This window comes from Candoia aspera, chromosome 2, assembly GCF_035149785.1.
Source record: "Candoia aspera isolate rCanAsp1 chromosome 2, rCanAsp1.hap2, whole genome shotgun sequence".
Lineage (NCBI taxonomy): Eukaryota > Metazoa > Chordata > Lepidosauria > Squamata > Boidae > Candoia > Candoia aspera.
In genome coordinates this window covers 102008522-102033874 of record NC_086154.1, presented here as the reverse complement: position 1 = coordinate 102033874, position 25353 = coordinate 102008522, and the positions used below count along the sequence as shown (strand labels likewise).

The window sequence follows — 25353 nt, the reverse complement described above, 5'->3', positions numbered from 1 at the left end:
TTTGCTGGTATCCCCAACCAGCTGGAAGGTGAACTTCTGGAGCAGAGTGGAAAAAGGCAGGAAGAGCTCTGCCCAAGCTAGGGCTTCGCCTGGACAAGCCCGTTTCCCTAAAAGAGAGAAAGAAGACAGAGTTGACCCATTGCTGGAAACCTCTATAACCGAAGAAAGCACAATAAACTTGCATTCTGAGGTTGGGGCCTACTGAAACAGATAGAGTCAGCATGAAGAAGACAGTGATGGAAAAGAGGCTTAAAGGCTTAAATTCTCAAGGGAATTCTTCAGAAAATGCAACGATTCCTTGAGCAGGAACAATCCCTTTTCCTTGCATCCTAGCACTTCCATTCTTTTATTGAAGCCCATTTGAGGAGTGTGGCTGCAAAGATCGGAACAACAGCTCCTTCCCCAGGTTGGACAGGCTAATTCCCTAGACAAGGTAGAGCAAAAAGAAGCAAAAAAGAAGTTCTTCCTAATAACCCCATCTCCCTGCTGCTTGCCTTCTGAGGGAACCTGTGCTAGCCTCTTGACCCGCTGTGGTCTGCTCTTGATTCAGTTTGTGAAACCACACAGGCAACTGGGACCGGGAGCTAGGCTACTCTTACCAAAACAGAGCGTACCAAAGGAACATTGGGACCTTCCACTTACCTAGTGAAAAGGATTAAGGCTTCTCCTCTTCTGAACTGTCCCTTTTCATCCAAGAAATGGTGTGGGTTAAACTGCTCTGGAGTCTCCCAATACAGAGGATCGAAATGTGCAGATATAGGCACGGCACTGATAGCAGTACCCTTCAGAGTACAAAGACAGATTGTGTTAGTTGTTGCTACTATGTCATGATCTAGAAAACAGGCTACCTTTGAGGAAGGAAGGCACTTGTTATAGAAGTTGCCCTAAAGAGGGAAAAAAGGATACAGCCTACCTGTGGAATGTTGTGCTCCTTAATTTTTGTACAACGAGTTGTTGCACGTGGAAAGTTCTCAATGCTCATTTTCTCATATTGTAGAATCTCATGAATTAGTAAAGGGCATCCTCACCCGATCTTCCATTTCAGGAGCCTGTTTAGCTACTACTTCATCAAGCTCCTTCTGGACTTTTGCTGTTAAAATAAAAAGTAAATGAAAAGATGTGCTTCAGAACTTTGACACTCATCCTCCTCTGCAGGTTAGTCATATTCTCAAATTACACACATTTAAGTATCTTCATGCAATTGTTGATGCAGCCCATAGGTGCTCCATCATATATGCAGTTCTCCAGGACATTTCTGTACCTTGAATGTGTGGCAACTTAGCCATCACAAGAAGGCTATAAAGCAAAACTTGGTTTGTAGTTCCTGACCCAACAAGAAAGAGTCCATGCACAGCCATAACAAGTTCTCCAATGGTGTAGATATCATCAGGATAATTTTTTTCCTGTATATAATGAAAGCAGAAAGGGAAAGGGGGAAAAATACTCTTTAAAGAAGCAAAAATCAAGACTCCTTAATTTGTTCCTATTAATATTCCAATTGCTTTTTTTACTGAAACTGATACATTGCTTTTTAATGTATTTTACAAGGCTATTAAATCAGTCCAATCAAAGCCAGCTGTGAGCAGCATGCAGTTCCCACCTTCATAAACCAGATTAAAACAAACAGTTAACATAAACAATGTAAAACACTACTAATTCAATAATCCACAGAGAAAGAAATGCATAAAAACAGAAATAAAACAATCAATGGCCCAACATTAGAATATGATTCCTCACCAAAGGGAACAGTCAAAATATTCTATCCACCATGGCCTGATGAAACAATCAAGTTTTTATGGACTTTCTTCATATAAGGAAGGATCCATTTAAATGCTAAGCAGTAACCAGTGCAGCTCAGAAAGTAGATGTGATGCATGCCCATTACTATTCAGGCCACTGCATTCTGGACCAGTTGTAGATTCCAAATGATCTTCCATGGCAACTCCACATAGACAGCATTGCAATAACCCAATTAAGATGTAAAAAAAAGCATGAGTGACTGAATAAAGCCTCCTGTTCCAGGAAGCATCATAACTGGTTCACAAGATACAGAAAAGACCTTCCTGCCAACGTCTGCCACCTATTCCTCAAGCAAGAGCTTTGAATCCAGGAGGGCCCAGAAGTTAAGAGCCAGTAATATGTGAGGGAGTACAACTCCATCCAGAACTAAATATTTTGGAATCTCTGTGGAATTGGATGGATATGAACCCAAAGCCGTTCAATCTTGCTGGGATTAAGCCTCAACTTGTTTCTCCCCATCCATATCCTAATATCCTCTATACCCTTGGACAACACATCGACTGCATCACTTGGTTAGCCAAGGGTTGAGATGTAAAGTTGGGTATAATTAGTGTACTGATGATACCTGATCCTCTCTAGTGACATGCTACTCCCAGATCACATTGCAAGTACCATGAGACAAAAAAGAGAACTAGCCTGTGACCTCCAGTGTAAGTCAAGACATAGATTACCTGGGACATGCCCATGGTTGTGACGGTGGCCATGAACTAGCAAGTCCTTTCTGACCCCTTTTCCCAAGGAAGGCAGGTTGAAAGCACCATCAAATGAAAATCCATCACCAACCTCACACTGAGGTCAAGCAATTCAGACAGGTAAGCAACTAATCAGCAGGGGCCAAAACAAGAGTAGCACTCCCCACTTGTCCCTAGAGCCTGTCTTCACAAATAAGGGCTCATGTCCTGTTATCTGCAGATAAACCCTAGACATCATCAGTGTCCTCCAGATGACAATTTCCACACCATCTCTCCTTCCCCAGCCCATGGCTGATGTGAAATCCACATGGACCTATTTCTGAGAGGGGCAGACCCCTTCATTTCCCACCCAGATCTTGGTAAGGCTAACCGGGTCTGCCCTCTTATCCACTATAAGATTGTGAATGAGGTGCAATTTATTGTGTAAGTAAACCCAAGTAAATATGTATTCCGTAAACTGTTGGGTGATCATACTTATCAGTTATATCACCTATAGAGCTATAGGAAACATCTATGTAGAGAATAATAATGTGTCTCCAAGAGTAATAAGAGCTTTTTTTCCCCCTACAATCTGAAATACTCCTAGCATTTAGGATGTTTAGCATACAAGGAAGATTTAGGCTGTCCTACCTTCACTGACTTGATGAGAAAGCAGTCAATAAAGTCGCGGGGGTTCTGAGGATCCAGTGTCTGCTGATGGGACTTCACCATCTTCCTGATGAAAGCACATAATTCTTCCGATTCAGCAAAAGCTGTCTGATGTGGTCCTGGGAGGTATTCCATTATATTTGGAAGAGAGTTGTATACCTACAGCAGAAGTAGAATAAATGGCCTTAGATAATGGAGCCTTTTCCTTTCTTTATTTAATCCCCCAAGATGGCTATGGCCATTAATCTTTTGCACAGTATCATGTCATAGTATCATGTCATAGCATACACAAATGAAAGTGGAGGAGCTTACAATGCAATGCAATGCTTCATCATTTTGACTAAAGTTTTAGATCCTGTGGAAACCTCTGGTTATGGCTGACAGCTACAGACAACAAGAGCTGGAAAGTTTTTGAATCAGGTCAATTCATTGCTAAGAAATTATGAACATATATTTGAAATGTTATTTAAAATTAAGATGGAGTAGAACTTAGTAACAAGGGTACAAATAAGGCAGGCCTTTTGTAGAAAATATAGTTTGGGAGTTGAATGTGCAGATCACTGAACACAGTGTATAGGTATCAATAAACAATGTGCTGAGTTACTATGAATGCTGTGAAAAAGAAAATGTTGGACCTCGTTAGTCTTAAATAGTAAATCTACAGAAACAAACACAGGGAAAAGGATGACAAAAAGGTCTCAGAATCAGGCATCTACTTGAATCTAAACTCAAAATGATCTTGGTGAATGGTTGATAGCTGTGAGATAGAAATCACCAGAAAGGAAGTATGTTTTCAAGACTGTGTTGCACTTTCTACATTAAGAAAATTGGACTGAATCTCCACACAAAGAAACACAATTTTTACTACCCTTTGTTGCCCGTCACGGTGGCGCTGCGGGTTAAACTGCTGCGCTGCTGAGCTTGCCGATCGGAAGGTCGGCGGTTCGAATCCGCACGACGGGGTGAGCTCCCGTTGCTAGTCCCAGCTCCTGCTCACCTAGCAGTTCGAAAACATGCCAATGTGAGTAGATTAATAGGTACCGCTTCGGCGGGAAGGTAACGGCGTTCCATGTCGTCATGCCAGCCACATGACCACGGACGGGTCCTTACGGACAACGCCGGCTCCAAGGCTTAGAAACGGAGATGAGCACCGCCCCCTAGAGTCAGACATGACTGGACTTTACGTCGAGGGAAACCCCTTGTAGCCCGTAAAAGTAGTAGACCAAGATTCTAAGAAAGGAATTAGATATGAATGCTTGTACAAAATCTATAACTTAATCCTAGGGACAAACATAAGCCAACTGGGATTTGAATTTGGTTCCTTGGAGTTGGCCAAAAATTCTGTTCACTTGCCACCCAGACTGCCTTGCCTATCTTTGTATCCTTAATCCAAAATCTTTTGCTTCTGGTTTATTTTTATAACTGTCTGCTCAGAATGGACCCCAATCTACCACCTTTTTCAAAATATATGAAATAAGGAACAGTTCACAGAAAATAGCACTATCAGCTAAATTTAAAATTATGTTCCTGTTGTGGGAATCATTACACAAACTTCTGGACTGGACAGGACATGGCCATGCAGAACTAAGGTTGAGCATTGTTGCCCCAATTGTTTGTGGCATCTTTTACAATGTACTGTGTCATCATGTTCTACAAAAATCCAAAGCCATTTCTCTGAATTTGGGGAAAGAAATGCAAATAGCCCAGGAAAGAGAGCAACTCATTTTGCCTCTTACTGTCCTCCTTTAACAGTAACAGCAGGACTTTCTCTGGTTGGCCAAATACTACTCTGGTGGCCAGGATAACCCATTTCTTTTGCTTGGATGGTCAGATGGTCCTGTCCTCTTATAGAGTCCCTATAAAAACCGCTATTGCACAAAATGTGGTAGGAGCTGAATGATGTTACTTTTAATGGTGTCAGTCATTTTCTGCTAATTATTCCCTCATCACTTAGAGAAATCACTTCTGGTGATTTCTGTCTCACAGCTATCAACCGTAGACCAAAAGAAGATCATTTTGAGTTTAGATTCAAGTTGATCCCTGATTCTGAGACCTTTTTGTCATCCTTTTCCTCATGCCCTTTGCAGTCCTGGGGAGTTGCTAGCAAAGGAGCAATGCAGAAGGAGCAACATACCAGTCCTATAAAACTACGAAATACATGAATTTGTCAGTAATTCTCCGCAGCTCTATAAAGCCCTGCTCCTTGTAGTCCAATCGACTCCCAGAGACCACAGCAATGATAACATTAGATAGAGCACTTAACATGGTGTCTCTTGGGTCAAAGGGCTGCCCTGCAGGACAACAGATTGGGGTCAGTAGTGCCAAGCAAAGCCATTCATTTGTCCCCAAATAAGAAGCATAAGGGTGTATCTCCTATGTTGCTCCCAATCTGTAGAAACACTCCCTTAGGGATTGTATACAGCCCATTTGTTTTTTACCAAACACCCTGAAACTTTCAGTTGAACAATAACTTAGTTGGCTATAAAAGACAGTGGCCTCTCCTTTTCACATTCACTCATTAGAATCACATTTTACCACAGCATCCATTTTCCCCAAGTCTTGTAAAGGTCTCAAGTTCTCTTTCTAGGTTTACTTTTTAAATCATTTTATTGATATTATTGTTTTATTTCTTTTAACAACATTATTTTGAGCTATACCTTTTTTCTTTGTTCAATCTGATTGAGACAAATAAACCTTCTAAGCTTCTTGCAAGCCCTGTGACATTTCCCTGCTCTTTGCCTACTGAATACAGTTCCCAGGGTCATCTGCCTACAGCATCAGAAACCTATTTTCAGCCCCCAGAGACACCTGAAATGGCTGAAATTTTCAGAACCGGCTTGTTTGTGTGCTTGCATTTTACAGGGTTGTGAAGAGTTTTAAGAGGCATTTAAACCTCAAACCCTCCTCATCTTCCCAAAACATGACCTGAACATTTTGAAAATTCTGCCCACTCTGGTAATGTCATGGCATTATGAAATCATATATCCTCCCAGGCACAAAGACGCTCTTCTCCTCAATATATATACCCCTAATTTTCTTATCAGCTACTTATCAGCTACTAATATGCCCCTCCAAGTGTTTGTGTGTGTGTGTGTGTGTGTGTGTGTGTCGTCCAGAGAGGAAAGAACAGAATGAAGGGAATTAAACTGCAGAATAGTCTTGTATTCTGATCTGATGGGACAGATGATTCCCAATGTGGAGTCTTTGGTGCTCTCTGAGCCTTGTTGTTTTCTTGCAGACATTTCATTGTCAGACTAGGCAACATCTTCAGTGAGAAAAAGGAAGATTCCCAGTAAGGGAAGGAAGGGGGAGAGCGTACTTGTAACCAGTTGTATTTCCTTTACATGTTGGTCGATTCAGTGAAAGAAAATCACTGAAATTTTGAACATGCCCTGCTTTTGCTACATAACACTACTATCAACTTTTTTTTCATCTTGCTCTATCACAAATGTGAACGACTTGGGTTTGTATTAAAAAATAACACAAAACAAAACCCTTCCTTAAACTATTCTTGCCCTTGAAAATGGCTTTATTTTCTTCTTTTTCTTCTTGTTCGTAATACACTGGATATGAAAGTACCTTCTGTGGCTGCTATCTCCTGCACCAGGAAAAGAGCTGCTGCCTACACTCTTTCAGACATTATTTACTTTCCCATCCCAAAGTCATGCAAGGTGGAAAGGGTAAATCAGCGCAGCTCCCTCAAACTGGCTTCCTTTTTGTTGATCAGACCTGAAACCAAGAGGTAGCGAAGGCAGTGTCTTGCCTGTTCTCTGCATTCAAGAAGCAGCAAGTATCTCTATGTAAGATACATCCAGAGAATTTTCCCCTTAGATGATATTCTCAATTATGGTTGCCAATAATTCTTCAGCATTCACAATATAATTACAATACACTACAATCAGCAGACCTAAAGAAAGTATCTCTAACCTGACATGACATCAGGATTTTGCATTTTGCATATTTGTTTAACACAGCCAGTTTGGTGTAGTAGTTAAGGCACCAGGCTAGAAACTAGGAGACCATGAGTTCTAGTCCCGCCTGAGGCACAAAGCCAGCTGGGGGACCTTGGGCCAGTCACTTTCTCTCAGACCTAGGAAGGAGGCAATGGCAAACCACTTCTGAAAACCTTGCCAAGAAAACTGCAGGGAGTTGTCCAGGCAGTGTCTGAGAATTGGGCAAGATTAAACAGATTAAAAAAAAAACATCTTACAAAGGCAATACTAGACCTGACCCAATTTTGGCAGGGTTAGGGAGGAAGGCACTTACGGAGCAGAATCAGCAAGCCAATTAAGGAGTAAATTCCATTCTTGGCTCCCAGAGCAGGACTCCCTGACTCAGCTCCCATCCTGGCTTGCCTAAATAATGCCTAGTTGTGCCCTTAGTTTGAGGAGGTCATTTCATCTACAGTTAAAATAATGGATCAATGATACGATTAGACACCTACTTTTACTAACAAATAATGCCTTAGGACAGACCCTTTGCTGCTAGTAAAATATAAAGTTAAGCTTTTGATTCTATAAACTAGGGTGGGATGTTGTTTTTTTTGGGGGGGGTGTTAACTAATATTTGTTTAGTTAATCTAAAACATTTATATCCTATGCCGTGGGTGTGGTGGCTCAGGCTGTTGACCGGAAGGTTGCACGTTCGGTGGTTTGAGACACAAGTGCCGCGTGATGGAGTGAGCTCCCGCCCGCACCCCAGCTCTTGCCAACCTAGCAATTCGAAAGCATGCAAATGCCAGTAGATAAATAGGTACCACTTCGGCAGGAAGGTAAAGCGTTTCTATGATTGTCATGCTGGCCACATGACGCAGAAGTGTCCTTAGACAATGCTGGCTCTTCAGCCATGGAAATGGAGATGAGCACTGCCCCCTAGTGTGTCATTAGACATGACCAAATGGGAATCTTTACTTTTACCTATATCCTATGCCGCCTGAAAGACCCTCAGATCTTATCATTTCCACTCAGTCCCTTCTTTAATATATTATACTATGATACAGCTTGAGTCCCTTCAGCTATTTTGTTTCCTGATCAATCAGCCTTTCTTCATTAAATAAGGTAAATACAGATGGGAAAATGTTGCATTCTTGTGGCTATAATAAAACAATGCTAGTTCTGAAGAAATGTTTATCAATGTATTTTAAATCACCTAGCAATCCATTAGCATTAGATTTCAACTGGTTTTCATCATCTGTCCACCTCATCGTAGCACTAAAAAAAGAACAAGGGAAGGGAGGAGAATCCACCTTGGCCACTAGTCAATCGATCATTGAAGGAAATTGCATAACCTCCAGCAAAGTCTTCAGCATGATCCACAAAGGTGTTTTTTATCACATCATATCCACAGAGAACGACCATAGGAGTTGGCCCCATCCAGACAGTAAAAACAGGCCCATACTTTTTCACCAGCTGTGGGAAGAGTAAATGCATTCTTGCTTGAATGCTTTCAAACACCTTTTGAAATAATTATACAAATGGATAAGTGCAATATTTCTTAGTTTAGTACGGCTCCCAACAAAGCCATATTGAACTGTTATCCTATGCAAAGCCTGTCACATATTCATATCAACGAGGCACAAATTAACTTGTGTTATTCCTCTATCCATCCTTTTATCCCACATAACTCCAGTTTAGCTCATGCCACCTGGGGAACACAATTCAAGAACTAGTCTTACCTTAGGATAGCATTTGTACAAAGGCACGACATCTTTCTGGAAGAGGTTCCCCAGGATAGGCCAGGGAGCTGGACCTGGTGGCAGGTGCCTTTTCTTCTTGTTTATTTGGAAGGATGAGAAGAAGAAGGGGAAGAACATACAGAGAAGAAGCAGAACTATTGCCAAAAACAGCCCCATCTTTCTTGAGTTCTATTCAGAAATCCAAATAAATCCTTAAGAGAGATGGAAAGAAAACTGACCTCTAGCCTTCTCCAACTTTTCCCCTATGGATTTCTTTTCAAGTGACCTTTCTCTTAAAATTGAGGAGCAGGTTACTTATCAACACAGATATAGGATGACCTTGGCTGTAAACATATTAACTATTCCTTGTCCATTTCAAAAAGGTAAGCCACACAAAAGTACGGAAGGCCTACTTTTTTATATGGAATTAATGCAGATTTTCTCTAATACAATTATATAAAGATTGATTGATTGATTGATTGATTACTCAAATTTAGCCACCACCCATCTCCCCCAGAAGAGGGACTCTGGGCAGTTTACAATAAAATCATAAAATATAAAATAAATTGCACCATATCTGTTAAATACTTGCCCTAAATCAACAGTCTTCCACTCTATCACTTAATGGGCACTCTGATGCTGGTGATGAAGACTGATCCCTTTATAAAAGTTATCTCAGCACTTCTCAGTCATGGATGAAGTACAAAATAGCAGATCAGGAAAGATATTTAGCTGAATAAAATCTGAGCCATCATAGCAAATGCATAATTCTCATTGAAGATCCTGTTGTGAGAATTTAGAGTATCATGGTGAACTACATTTTTTGTATTAATACAGGTATAGCAATTATTCCTATAGAAATATTATAATATTCAAATAATAAAGATGCTAATATTTGGTTTTATCAAAATTCTGTCTTCTTTATAAGTAGTTACCATTTTATAATGTTTTCAACCATGCTTTAAAAAGTTTTTAAACTCAGGACAAGGTTTTTTTAAAAGTATTTTAATCTCAGGACATGTATTATGTTTTTTTTAAATTGCTGCAGGCTTTCTTGGTGTATTAGAATAAATAGAAAGGCAGCCTATACATTCAATCATAAATAAGTGGGATGAATGGCTGGGTGGTAGATATATAAGTAGATACAGCAAGCCACTTGCTTGACTGACTGCTCAAGTAGTAGAGCAGTGTTCTTCAACCTTGGCAACTTTAAGCTGTGTGGACTTCAACTCCCAGAATTCCCCAGCCAGCACAAGGTTGAGGAACACTGTAGTAGAGGGCAATCCACAAGGTGCCCTTGATGGTGGAGATAGTTATCAGCAGACCACCCAGAAAGTAGGAATGTGAGTCCATCTCACAGGTCAAGTTTATCCTTTTTTTACTCTGCATAATTTATCTCTTCAGCACAATTCTGACAACTCCAACTGCAGACACTACGCATTGGTTGTGAACAGACTTCAAACACTCTCCTCCTTTAATTTGGCCACAGGTCTGGATTTTTATTCATTTGTCCATAATGTCAAATCTCAGGGCTGACTAGTCCACAATGCAGTCTCGGATTGAACATTGCTTTTAAACCTGTTTCAGACTCTCGACAATGAGTGAGAGATTTATGGGGTAAGATTAGTGGTTTTAAGAAGTTACCTGCCTGTAAGATTTAGATGAGTTCTAAGCTGCTAGTTTTTTGGGGAGGGCACAAGGTTAATGCCCCGCTCAAAGTTTACTCTAAAACATATTAAAAATGTTGTTTGCTTGAGTGGTTTCAATTGCGACAGAATAAAGGAATGGGCCTAAAGGCTAGCAAGATAGGAGTCTTCCGAAATGCATCCTAGTCTGAGCTATGAACTATCAAGCCTATGAATTAACACTGTCTGCCAATGAATATTGCTTTGTTTGTTTAGGGAGCAAGGTCCTGCCTTACCTAATGTGCATTGCTAAGCAAGGCTGCACAGAACAGGGCCAGGAGTCAAGGCTAACCTGGCTTGATGACAAGTTTTGCTCATTTCCTCAGCTCTCAGCTTCTGAGATGTGGCAACAAGGCTTCACTTTGCTCTCGCTTGTGCAAGGGAACGTTACATTTTCTGTACGGTTTCTACTAAGACAACTGGGTTGGCATTTCAATTCATATAGCAGCAGTCTGAATAAAACCTCAGTGCTGACCCATAATGTCTTTTGGGGCCAAACCCTTTCTTCTGTTTCTTTGGGGAAGGTTTCAGCCATCCAATGGTGTGCAGATGGATGCCATGCTGACCCTTGGAGGTGTTGGCTAAATTATACTACTTTTAAGAAAGGGGAGCTATGAAAGCCACTTCCTTTGGGTCAGTCTCTTTCTCTGTAACCCACCTCTCTTGTCTCTACCTACAAGCCTCCATTTCCCCCTCTGATCAGTGACAGTATTTCTATCAAACTACCTTGAGATTCTCCTTGCATCCATAGGGAATGTCAACGACCTGCCAGAGACTCTGGCATTTGTTTGCAATTGAGTGAAGTCCATTGTGAAGGGCTCTAACACAGAGAGTTACAAAGAATCCACAACTCTAGAATTTATGTCACACTGAGGGTTGCCCCTGAATATCCAGGAAGAAATGACCAGGAGATCCTTAAGCATTGGGCTCTTTGTTGGACAACTAAGAGGATGCTTGGCTGTTCCCTTACACCTGCTGTCTCTCCTTAAAAGAGATACAATGGGAATTGCAGTTATTGCAGTGAAATAGTTGAAGCTCTCCTGCTGAAATTGGCAGGATTAGCATCCTTTGAAATGTCTACCATCTTTGACACATATTAGTCTGTTTTTGCTTGTGGACTATATTTTATCAAATTGATCTTAGATTAGCTCAAATAAAATATTTTCTTCATTCCATCTGATTGCACAAAATCAAATCAGATTATGGCACTAAAATCTCCTTTCTGAATTTGGGATTGATTTTCATAGGTCTGCTCGAAATATCCCACCCCTCTTTTCATAATTTTCTCCATCCCCCTCTTGTTTTCACAAAAGCTGTCAGGGGAGGATGTTTGCTAGAAAAGGGGAGGGCTAAGAATAGGACTAACTTACCAATCCTAAGAAACTATGAAAGTAGCCCACTTCATTTGCCAAAATGTACAATTGCTTCAGGAAGGTCTGATTGCCATACTCAAATCGGTTACCAAAAATGACAGAGCAGATCACATTAGAAGTTGCATTCATGATGATCCCTTTTGGGTTAAAAGGCTGTCCTACAAAGACAGTAGAACCAATTGATTAAGATCTGACGATAAGGATATACATTTTCTCAGATTTCATCTCAAGGTTGAAAAAAAGATGAATGTAATTTGTGGTGCTTTTCATCTGTCCCCCCAGAACACCTGCAGACTCCCATGGTGATCTGTAAATTCACCCAGTGGCATCTACAGGGGCAGGGGGGAACATGGGGTGGGGGGCAGAAAGCCACTGAAAGCAGCATCACTTCATTGGGACACAAGTACTGTCCCATGTGTATGTAAGTTGTGATGCTGCCTACATGCACAAAAGGGGAAGAGCTTGTGGCATAATGAGGCAAGAGGCTTTGACTGATGTCTATTAACCCACCTATGTTGGGTGGGCTTAGCATGCAGATAAATCAAAGCATCTTGGCAGAGTTTTATGGATGTTATCAATGTGATGATTGCATCAGAGATCGGGGGGGGGGACTTTATTTAAAACACTAATGTTTCTGCTGCAAACTAATATCTTGGCTGACAGTTGTCACATGCCAGAAGAAATAGAGGGTAATACCATTGCCCAGCTCTACGGCGCAATACTATTCCCCTTGCATCCCTTGAGAAGGACGAATTGAATCACTTTCTATGTAAGAGTCCATCCCAACTATTACAACAGCCTAAGCAGCCACTTCACTTTTGGCTTTCTCTGGAATAAGCTGGACCAAACAGGACCTTGTGTGGTAGCTATTTCCTCTGCCAAGCAGAGAGCTTCCTCCTGCACCCTCTTGGACATGGCTGTCTTTCCCATCCCGAAGTTCCTCAAGGTGGACAGGGTGAACCGGCGCAGCTCCCTCCATTTGGTCTCATTCCTGCTAAGAATTCCTGCAAAGAAGGAGGTGAACAAGATGGGGCCAAATCTCCTATTCAGAAAGCAAACCTAAGCAGAGAGGCAGATCAACCCACAACACCATACCGCAACTCTTTCTTCAGGAAAGAAGGATTACCACACAGGGTAAAGATTTATGCTTCACTGGATAGGAAGGTGCTGCACACTAAAAAAAATGATTCAGAGCAAGAGGAAGTGTTCTATTCATTAAATAATTCACTTTGTTTTTTTCTGGTTTTCATGAAAAAAGCTGCTGCTGCTGCTGCTGCTTTAAGGCATCCCTTCACTCCCAGAAACTAGGCTGTTAAAGCAGCAGCACCATTTTGCCAGCCTTACACGGAAGCCTGAAAGGAGCCAGACAGCTGCCCTCAGGGAGGCCTGACAGGCCTGCAACTAGGGTCTCTGTCACCTGGGCTGGTGAGGAGCAAAAATATACTATTTTGTCATTTCTGGGTGCCCCCCCCCCAGCAAGGTACCCAGGGCACATGCCCCACTTGCCCCCACCCCCCAGTTGAGGCCCTGAGGCCTGAAGCCCTTTTTCCAAACCATATTTGAGGTTTGCACACCCTGTCTACATACGTTCACCAAAAGGCTGGGCAGCTATCTGTTGGGGACTGACGGCACGGCCACAACTGGGGACGGGGGGGAACCGGGGCATGTGCCCCAGGCGCCGCACTGATGGGGCGCCAAAATGAGCGCTGGGGGGTGCAAAATGGGCCCGGAATCCATGTTCGCCCCGGGTGACACAGACCCTAGTTGCGGGCCTGACTGACGGTGGACTCCAGCACAAGCAGGATGTTGGACCCCATGGTCCTTCCAACCACATTATCCTCTGAAGGAAGGAAGGAAGGAAATCTCACATCCATGTTCTGCCAGAGTTTCTCTTGCTGCTGGAAGAAAAGTGCTGACTTTCCAGTGCAGTCTAGACAAACAAATTCAACCTTGAAGAAGTACGCATGAGATCACATTCTGCCTTGTTCCTTACTTCTACCCCATATTGTCGGCTGCTGCCGGGTTAGGCAGCTAATATATCTGGTGGAGGAATCCAGACACCTCTTCCAGTAATTCCATGACATGGAAGAAGAGAGAAAACTTTTAACAGTTTTTTTCTAACTATAATATTGCCACCAAAGCAAATAAGAAAATAAAGATTAGACTCAGCCTGGTGATTATTGTGGTGGCAGTGTTTTTCTCTGACAAGAACCCTTTTCGGGGGAAATTAGTATTCTTAATTGATTTTGTTTTCTCTCGACCCCTCCCCTTTTTTTCTGAAGATTTCTGAAGACTGTTAGAGATGGATTAGATCTTTGCATCTGTGAGTCTGTTTGGACCACGAAGGCAAATGGCCAAGACAGAAGAAGGAAAGAGTCTTCATATGCTGTTCTTGTGTCTATTCCTCATCTGGCCACAGAACTGTCTGACTGTCATCTTTATTCAGCATTCCTCTCTTCAAGATGTAACATAGGTAGAACTGAGGCTTTTCTGTCCTCATGTATTCCTTAATACATTGTCAACCAACTACAAATGTTGCTATTTATATAAATATAATTAATGTGAAGTCAGGTTTGAGTCCTGGTGACTTCATAGACATGTCCTTATGGCTGTCTTTGCAACAATACAAAAATGCCCCCCCCCCCAGATATTTTTTTTAATTTCCCCATCTCCTACATTCCTGGCATTCCCATCCAAGGAATAATCAGAGCCAACTATGCTTAACTTCAATTCAAGGTCAGCCAGGTGTTGCCACTTTCTGCTTATTTGAATTCTTATGGAAACCAGTGGCTGAATTGCCTTGGGACCGTGGCTCAACTTTTCTCTTCTAGGGGTGTCATTTTTTTTTAATCAACTCTATGAAAGTTCAGTTTGCATCTAAAGAGATGATGTGAATGGGGGACTTTTTTTGGAATTCTCCTAGTAGCTTTTGTGGGGATCGTGGCAAGGGAAGAAAAAGATATGCTTCTTCTCCAAGCACGCAGTGTTCCAAGGTTCTTATTTGTGTTCCATGGGTCATGTAAAATAAGTCATATCTAGAAGTGAAAGCATCGGCAAAACAAATGAGGGAAGCTAAAAGAGCCTACCTTGACCCTTCGTTACTCTCACATCAAAGGGGATATCAGGACGCCCACCAAACTCTTCAGCATGATGCACCAGGGCATCTTTTACCACCTCATATCCACAGAGTACAACCAGAGGTTTTGGTCCCGTCCACACAGTAAAGACTGGGCCATACTTCTTGGCAAGCTGAAGGCAGAAATAAAAAAGTCTGATGAATCAGCCCACAATATTTTTGAGTAATTATACTACTGTAACAGATAGTTGTAATTACCATTTGAGCAACACCGTGGCATAGTGGTGAAAGTCTTGAACTAGTCTCAGTAAAAAAGTAAAAATAGAAAATGTGTATCTTCAGGTGAACTCTATACCTTATTGCTCTATTTTTTTTTTCTTTTTTTCCCCCCACTTAAGAGATTTGCCAGGATCTGGACAGATCTTTCACCATTTTCCCAGTGTTTTTTATGTTACCACGTTAACACAAACTGTGTTTCTTGGAAATTTAAACTGATTAGACTGTGATATGAGAGATCAAGGATGTTAGCACAGATGTCTTAAAACCAGTCTCTATACGGAGATAACCTGGAAACCTCCATTCTGTCTCCACAAGAGGTCACAATCAACACTATGTTGGAGAGGAATGGGGTTGCATATGTCCTTGGCCTACTCAGACACAGGTCTGTTAATGAATAGAAGACAAGATAAAGGACAACTATCAAGTACAGAAGTGAAATAATCTGATTAAATGTATTAATTCTTAGAGGACTTTGTATATGTACTTGCAGCAAGTTAGGAAGAAATTTAAATTGTAACTGTCCAAAAGGTTGTAGAGAGTGTACATAAAGAGTTTTTTGGCTTGAGAGGGCAGGAAAGGGGACCAGCAAGGCCATCACCACCTCCCACCTCAGACTGAGGAGAAGCTTCATTGAAGGGATCTTCTGCAAGCCTTTGCTATCAGTATAAAAGTTTTGGAGGGAGGAAACAGAGGAATAAGGTGGAGAAAAAAGAACAGTGGCTCTAAATGCTCTAAATGCTCCAAAGCTTCAGGTAACCTAGTGAAAGATGAGGAATAAGTTATGGAAGATCTCCTGGATGTGAGAAGTTATCATTTGTGCTGGGAAATTTTCAAAAAAATGTAGTCAAAGGGAGAGTTATGTAGACTTATTTCTTTAAATGTTAGTGGTCTGAGAGATCTTATTAAGATAACAAGAATTATTTACTATGTTAAATTATTTAAGCAACATGTGGTTATGCTTCAAGAAACATAGACAAGAGATGTGCGATTTAGCAATTTTTGAGGAAGTTATATATTCAGTTAATCAGAAAAATAATCTTGGACAGGCTTGGTCAACCTTGAAAGCTTACCAATTTTTTTTTTAAAGAATTACAAGATCAGGTGAACTCAAGATATAGTTATAATTACAGTTTTTTCTTGTTTGCTTGCTTTTTTATATATTTCCTTGTTGTGTAATGTTTTTGGTTTGTTTTTGTATATGATATATCCTTCATATTTATTTTATTTTACATTATTTATGCTTGTTTGCCTCAGCAAAGGATCGTTACCTTGTCGTGGTGCTGGAGCTTGAGCACCTCAATGATGCCATGAGCTAAACCGTGAAGGGCCACCCAAGACGGGAAGGTCATGACAGAGAGGTCAGACTAAATGCGATCCCTGGGGAAGGTAATGGCAACCCACCCCAGTATTCTTGCCGTGAAAACTAAATGGATCAGTACAACCAGAGATATGTCGGTATACCATCGGAAGATGAGACCCCCAGGTCGGAAGATGGTCAAAATGCTACTGGGGAGGAACAGAGGATGAGTTCAACTAGCCCCAGATGTGATGACGCAGCTAGCTCAAAGCCGAAAGGACGGCTAGCAGCCGACAGTGCTGGTGGTGAACGGTGAATCCGATGTTCTAAGGATCAACACACCATTGGAACCTGGAATGTAAGATCTATGAGCCACGGCAAATTGGATGTGGTTATTGGTGAGATGTCAAGATTAAAGATAGACATTTTGGGCATCAGCGAACTGAAATGGACTGGAATGGGCCACTTCACATCAAATGACCACCAGATCTACTACTGTGGACAAGAGGACCACAGAACAAATGGAGTAGCCTTCATAATTAATAGTCAAGTGGCTAAAGCAGTGCTTGGATACAATCCAAAAAATGACAGAATGATCTCAATTCAAATTCAGGGCAAGCCATCTAACATCACAGTGATCAAAATATACGCCCCAACCACAAATGCTGAAAAAGCTGAAGTAGAGCAGTTCTATGAGGATCTGCAGCACCTACTGGACAACACACCTAAAAGAGATGTTATTTTCATCACAGGAGACTGGAATGCTAAGGTGGGCAGTCAAATGACACCTGGAATTACAGGTAAGTATGGCCTGGGAGAACAAAACAAAGCAGGACATAGGCTGATAGAATTTTGCCAAGACAACTCACTCTGCATAACAAACACTCTCTTCCAACAACCTAAGAGACGGCTTTATACATGGACTTCACCAGCTGGACAACACCGAAATCAGATTGACTACATCCTTTGCAGCCAAAGGTGGCGGTCATCTATACAGTCGGTAAAAACAAGACCTGGAGCTGACTGTAGTTCTGGTCACGAACCTCTTATTGCAGAATTTAGGATCAGACTAAAGCGATTAGGGAAGACCCACAGATCAGCTAGATATGAGCTCACTAATATCCCTCAGGAATATGCAGTGGAGGTAAAGAATCGATTTAAGGGACTGGACTTAGTAGATAGGGTCCCGGAAGAACTCTGGACAGAAGTTCACAACATTGTTCAGAAGGTGGCAACAAAATACATCCCAAAGAAAAAGAAAACCAAGAAGGCAAAATGGCTGTCTGCTGAGACACTAGAAGTAGCCCAAGAAAGAAGGAAAGCAAAAGGCAACAGTGATAGGGGGAGATATGCCCAATTAAATGCAAAATTCCAGAGGTTAGCCAGAAGAGATAAGGAATTATTTTTAAACAAGCAATGCGCGGAAGTGGAAGAAGACAATAGAATAGGAAGGACAAGAGACGTCTTCCAGAAAATTAGGAACATTGGAGATAAATTCCAGGGAAAAATGGGTATGATCAAAAACAAAGATGGCAAGGACCTAACAGAAGAAGAAGAGATCAAGAAAAGGTGGCAAGAATATACAGAAGACCTGTATAGGAAGGATAACAATATCAGGGATAGCTTTTATGATGTGGTCAGTGAGCTAGAGCCAGACATCCTGAAGAGTGAGGTTGAATGGGCCTTAAGAAGCATTGCTAATAACAAGGCAGCAGGAGACCACGGCATCCCAGCTGAACTGTTCAAAATCTTGCGAGATGATGCTGTCAAGGTAATGCATGCTATATGCCAGCAAATTTGGAAAACACAGGAATGGCCATCAGATTGGAAAAAATCAACTTACATCCCCATACCAAAAAAGGGAAACACTAAAGAATGTTCAAACTATCGAACAGTGGCACTCATTTCACATGCCAGTAAGATAATGCTCAAGGTCCTGCAAGGTAGACTTCAGCAATTCATGGAGCGAGAATTGCCAGATGTACAAGCTGGGTTTAGAAAAGGCAGAGGAACTAGGGACCAAATTGCCAATATCCGCTGGATAATGGAAAAAGCCAGGGAGTTTCAGAAAAACATCTATTTCTGTTTTATTGACTATTCTAAAGCCTTTGACTGTGTGGACAAGTTCTTAGCGGTATGGGGATACCAAGTCATCTTGTGTGCCTCCTGAAGAATCTGTATAACAACCAAATAGCAACAGTAAGAACAGACCACGGAACAACGGACTGGTTTAAGATTGGGAAAGGAGTATGGCAGGGCTGTATACTCTCACCCTACCTATTCAACTTGTATGCAGAACACATCATGCGACATGCTGGCCTTGAGGAATCCAAGGCTGGAGTTAAAATTGCTGGAAGAAACATTAACAATCTCAGATATGCAGATGATACCACTTTGATGGCTGAAAGCGAAAAGGAACTGCGGAGCCTTATGATGAAGGTGAAAGAAGAAAGTGCAAACGCTGCCTTGCAACTAAACCTCAAAAAAACCAAGATTATGACAACCAGCTTGATCGATAACTGGCAAATAGAGGGAGAAAATGTAGAAGCAGTGAAAGACTTTATATTTCTGGGTGCGAAGATTACTGCAGATGCTGACTGCAGTCAGGAAATCAGAAGACGCTTAATCCTTTGGAGAAGAGCAATGACAAATCTCGATAAAATAGTTAAGAGCAGAGACATCACACTGACAACAAAGGTCCGCATTGTTAAAGCAATGGTGTTCCCCGTAGTAACATATGGCTGCGAGAGCTGGACCATAAGGAAGGCTGAGCGAAGGAAGATCGATGCTTTTGAACTGTGGTGGTGGAGGAAAATTCTGAGAGTGCCTTGGACTGCCAGAAGATCAAACCAGTTCATCCTCCAGGAAATAAAGCCAGACTGCTCACTTGAGGGAATGATATTCAAGGCAAAACTGAAATACTTTGGCCACACAATGAGAAGACAGGACAGCTGGAGAAGATGCTGATGCTAGGGAGAGTGGAGGGCAAAAGGAAGAGGGGCCGACCAAGGGCAAGGTGGATGGATGATATTCTAGAGGTGATGGACTCGTCCCTGGGGGAGCTGGGGGTGTTGACGACCGACAGCAAGCTCTGGCGTGGGCTGGTCCATGAAGTCACGAAGAGTCGGAAGTGACTGAATGAATAAACAACAACAAAAACTTTTAACAATCTTGATCTTTAGTCCCTTCAAATAATTTCCTAAAACTTGATTTCTTTTCATTTTTTCTTTCTCCCTTCTCACAAAATTCTTCAAAGCTTTAACAACTCTCTTTTGTAAATCCAACATAGGAAGATTATCCAAGTCACTCTTTTTGTTTTTTTATTTGTGTATCCCTTTCAATTATTAAGACATCAGCCAGTTTCAGTTGTATATCCAGCGAAGCATCTTTTTCTGTATCATTCTTGTAGCCTGTCATTTTTAAATCCACTTTCAGATCAGTCTCAGTCTTGTCTGGTAAATTTTATTCCTCTTCCATAACATCTTTTAAACACAGTCTGTCTATAGAAGCAGACACTCTTAAAATTAACTCCTGGATCCATTGTTCAAAAATATCCTTCAATATGTTGAATGTTAAAATATTTTGCTCCATTCTGTATTAGTAAGTCAAATTTAAGTGTTCTTCTCTGTTAATTGTAATCTTTAGTTCTTTCTAGTTCCCTCTAGTGTCCAACCTTCAAAGTCCCATCCTATCATGTTTTTTAAAGAAATCAAAACAAAAGCATTTTCCCACAGGAAGGAGTCTTAGAATTAATTCCAAAACCTTATTTCAAATTTATCTGGACCCCTGTTCATGGAGGGCTAGGCCCTTACAGATCATGCCACTTGCTAAGTTTAGCAGTCAGATTGTCCTCTAATAATAACAGGTTGGAAAATCAGGACGAAAGAGGGATTTCCTGTTCTGCCCAAAATGAAGCCTCTAAAATGTATGGTGTCTTCAGGAAAGATCTGCACCTGGAGAATATTTCTGGGAACTTGGGTGGGATATGGTCAGAGATAATAGCTAGGACTGCCAGGAAACCAGAGGAAAAGGTGGTGTCTGAGGTGGAAAGGATGTGTATCACCCCACTACAGCTATTATGCACCTATAATACTCTATGATAATACTGAATTCTATTTCATTTTAGCTAAAAGTTGCAAAATACAGTACTGAGGTCCATAACATGCTTATATACATACATACATACATACATACATTTTTATTTTTACCTTTATTTATATTATTTATTATTGTATTTTTATACTGTGTATTTTATGGTTGTTGTTTTTAATTGATTGTTGTAAACCGCCCAGAGTCCCCCAACGGGAGGAGATGGGCAGGGACAAATTAGATAGATAGATAGATAGATAGATAGATAGATAGATAGATAGATAGATAGATAGATAGATAGATAGATAGATCTGCAACTGCAGAACTATAATGCTCACACACATTTTTTCTCCAAATGCGGTGCTAAATCCAAGAAAAAGCCAATTCAGTGGATGGATATTATGTACTGTGTTCTGGTTTTAGAGTAAGCTGCCCTAAGGCAGTTTCAACCGTAGTCTTCTTCCTGAGAAATAAATACCATTAAGTAGGCGAATAAAGCAATATATTAATTCTTTATTACATTTCAGGGCAGGAAAATAATACAGACATCTGTCTTTCCTGTAAGGAAATGATGGAGAACTACACAAGGCCAAGTAGAGAACAACTTACATTGCCTCCTTGCTTGTCCATCTGTTCATTCCAGGCAGTGAGCATCCACTTTGTGTCACCCAAAAGGGCAAGGAGCTAGTGCAACGAGAATCTTTCTTACCTTAGAATAGGATTTGTACAAAGGCAGGATATTCTTCTGAAATAGGTTCCCCAGGATGGGCCAGGGAGTGGGTCCTGGAGGCAGCTCTCCTTTCTTCTTGTACATTTGAAAAGATGCAAAGACAACGGAGCAGAGCACACCGAGAAGGATCAGAACTACTGCCCCAACCAACACCATCCTTCTCTGTGGCCTTCTTCTTGCAGAAATCCAATAAACAGCTTAAGGGAGCAAGGATGGGGGAAAAGAACTTGCTCAAAGAAATCCTGTCTCCGGACAGTGTAAAAGCATCCCCAGAATTTCCTAATCTTCCTTTTCTAAGCAAGTTGGGTTACTCATCTGTTCTTGTCAACATCTCTATTCTCTGGTTCTGGAGACTGAAATCTCAACTCTTTTATGAACATCTATACAGTCTAATCCTGCTTGATCTGAAAAAAACCCCAAACCTGAGACTGATGACTGGAAACCCCACCCTAAACACAGTTTCTGGTTGCCTTCAACCTTCCTATTTTATTTATTTATTATGGATTCCACCGCCCCCCCTTCCCCAATGGACTATTTCTTCTGCCAAAGCAAATGTGGTTAATTATGAACATTCATGTACTCTGACCCTGTCTGTTTGTGCATGACTTACCACTTGAAATTTAGTATTGTACTTAACAGGACCATGCAGGGCACTTTAGATTCAGTTTCAAAAAGTTGTTTCAAGGAATATGTCATGTTCCCCGTTGCAAGGCATATGTGCATCACAACGGGGAACATGCACATTAGGTAAGAGGAAGGGATAAGCATAATCCCTAAATATCTCAAGCACCCATATCCAGAAGGGAACCCCCAACACAATAGATAAACCCTTCAGACCAGACTCGGCACCCATAAAGAGATAAGGGGAATGCCTTCCCATTTCCCCCGGGGATGCATTCACACCTCCCTCAGGCACGCATGCCCACAGAGGAATATCCAATATAATGGGAGCGCCCATCAGACAGGACTTAACGCCCATAGGAAGATTGGGAAAACACCTTCCCATTTTCCCCAGGGGACGCACCCGGTCCAGACGAAGACAGGGAGACAAAGGAGATCGCCGGGATCGCCCATCAGCTGACGCATCGCAGTCTCAAACACCCATCCGGTCCTGGCTTGAGGGTAGAGAAGCACAACGTCCACAGCAAAGTATAAACAGGGCACCCTGTCACCCCATAAGGATTCCCGTCTTTCTCTTTGCACGCACTCCATTCTAATAAAACCAGAAATCCTTAGACCTTCCAAGTGAGTCTGTGTCTTATTCAGAGCATGGCTGCCCTGACATAAAGATGGGAATCCCCAAAAAATTTTTTCGCTAGGACCTTTCCAGACTTTTTCTGTGAGGGAACAACGCAGCGATGAAGCGGCACCCAGGAACCGGCGACAGCACCCGCAACCTCGCGGTAAGGGCCAGCGGATGCCCAGCGGGGGAGGAACCGAGCCACAACATGACCAGGGTGACCACCGGTGAGTCGCAGGCAGAATGGGTCACCCTCGACGCAACAGGGGAATCCCTGCCCGTGATGGTCGAAGCGGCGTGGGAGCAATGGAATGCACCCACAGCAAGCGGCGGAGATCACCGACAGAGTGGGCAAGATGCAGGAGGTGCCCAGGAGAACGCGTGCTGCGGAGCCACGGAAGCACGCCTGGCACGGATCGAGCAGCTACTCACGGAACTAGTGCTGGAGCGCGGAGGCAGCGACCGGGGTGAGTGCGAACAGAGCACCAGAAGCTCGTCCCCACCCCCGCTGGATCCCGAAGCATGGTGGCTGCAGCGGCAGGGCGCAGCACAGGAGGAGGGAGCCAACCACGCCAGAGCACACTGTACTGGGTTGCCTGGGAGAGGCTTCCCCCCCCTTCCGCAGGGCATCAGCTGGGAAGAGGCTGGAGGCGAGTGGATGCTGAGCTGACACCACCTGGAGCCTGGTTGAGGGAATCCCCACATCGGGACGACAGCTTCCTACCGGAGGGGGGAAGGACCACGCGTCCAGAGGTGCCCTGGAGCCCACCAACGATGGGAGTGAGAGACCTTGTGGCAAGATTCAACGGCGACCCAGCCACGTTGTCGTTCTTCCTGATCAACGCAAGGAACTACATGGCTGAATATGGACCCTGCTTCCGGACGGAACAGGGAAAGATCAACGCCATTGCCAACAGACTCAGGGGGAGGGCGGCTGACTGGTACATCCATCTATGCCAGGCAGACACCCCAGAGCTCAAGCATGTGGATGCGTTCCTGGTTGCTCTGGACTCCCATTTCCGAGACCCCCTCGAGACCGAAATGGCGAAGAGAGCACTATGGCAAATCAGGCAAGGACAGTGCTCCGTGGCTGTTTACGCAAGCGGGTTCCAAGCACTTGCGGGCAAAGTGCGGGACTGGTCACAATCCACCCTCATGGAAAAATTCAAGGAGGGGCTTAATTTAACCGTCTTAAGATGGGCACTAAACCGAGATGACCCCACCACCCTCCGCGAATGGATTTGGCTTGCGGGAAAGGCGGAGAACGCTCAAGAAACCTTTCGGCATGTCCAGAGGTCCCTACAACCCGCAGCCACAGCAAGAGGACCCTGATCCGGCAGTGTTACAGCGACACCGGTGCCCCGACCCTGGTGGGAGGAATGAGAGCGCCGGTTTGCCCAGGGGCAGTGCTTCAAGTGTGGAGAGGCGAACCACAAGGTGGCGGCTTGCCCGAAAGCAAAGGCAAGAGACAGCCCGGGAAAGGTTCCTAACAAACCAACCCCAACACCAAAGAAAAGGCCAGCCGCGAAGGGGGAAACCTCGGCAAGGGAATTCCCTGACGTCACCAATGACGAGGAAAGCGGAAGTGACGAACCAGCGGGAAACGCCAGCCACCTGCCTTGAAGAGCGCCAAAAGACAGGTGGACGATATCAAAGGGTGCAACGACTTTGGGGTGAGTGACAACTGTCCTACCCTATATGTGAGAGTCACCCTGGCCCACGGGGGGAAAACAGAGATGGTTTGGGCGCTGATCGACTCGGGTTGTTTGAAATGCCTCATGCACCCGGACCTGGTGGCCGCGCTTAACCTCTGCTGCTATCCACTTCAGCACCAATTGGTGTTCACGCAGTTGGATGGATCAGCAGCGGGAGGGGGCCCGGTCACCCAATACACAGAAAGAGTTGCGATGAGGCTCGGCAACCACGAGGAAAGCCTCCCCTTCATCGTGGCACCGGTGGGCCAACCTCTACTCATACTAGGGATCCCGTGGCTGGGACATCACAACCCCCAAATAAATTGGATGACAAGAGAGATCACCTTTTCGGACGGGCGTTACAAAGCACCCACAGGAGATTGGGTTCCCCATGCCGCAATGGGGAGGGCGACAACGACCTCAATGCACCTGGAGGCAGAAACCCCGGAGGGCCTGCCAGCCAGATATGCAGACTTTGCCGACGTTTTCGGTGAAAAGGAGGCTGACAAACTCCCCCCCCCCCCATAGAAAAACAGACTGCACCATTGAACTGATCCCAGGGGCAACCTTACCAAAGCCGAAAATTTATGCTATGACTCAAAGGGAGTTGGCAGCATTAAGGGACTTTATTGACAAGAATTTGGCGCGGGGGTTTATTGAACCGGCTAACTCGCCAGTCAGAGCCCCGGTCCTCTTTAGGGAAAAGAAGGACGGGTCCCTCAGGCTCTGCACAGATTACCGCGGGCTCAATGCCACGTCCGTTTCAAATAAATATCCCCTGCCCATAATAAAGGACATTCTAGCCCACCTCGCAAAGGGCAAAATATTCACAAAATTAGACCTCAGGAAAGCTTACTTCCAGATTCGAATAAAGGAGGGGGATGAATGGAAGACAGCTTTCAATTGCCCGCTGGGGTCGTTCCAATACCGGGTTCTGCCTTTTGAGTTAGCTGGGGCACCAGGCGTGTTCATGCAGCTAATCAATGAGGTCTTGCACGACCACTTGTTTAAGGGGGTGCTTGTTTACCTTGACAATGTTTTGATTTATTCTGAGAACAAAGCTGAGCATGAACGCC

At 43.2% G+C, this 25353-nt stretch overlaps 1 protein-coding gene across 1 annotated transcript in view; it reads right to left on the bottom strand.

Annotated features, from left to right (window-relative positions):
- LOC134490029 (cytochrome P450 2C5-like) overlaps positions 1–21590 on the bottom strand; it is a 48571-nt gene extending 26981 nt beyond the window's left edge. Inside the window, exons 1-3 of the mRNA XM_063292912.1 lie at positions 21323–21590; positions 14959–15121; positions 12727–12876 (exon numbers count right to left, since the gene is read on the bottom strand). Of these exons, the coding sequence (XP_063148982.1) occupies positions 12727–12876; positions 14959–15121; positions 21323–21499 (490 nt within the window). The 5' untranslated portion in view covers positions 21500–21590. The remainder of the gene's footprint in view (positions 1–12726; positions 12877–14958; positions 15122–21322) is intronic.
- Between the last annotated feature and the right edge of the window lie 3763 nt (positions 21591–25353).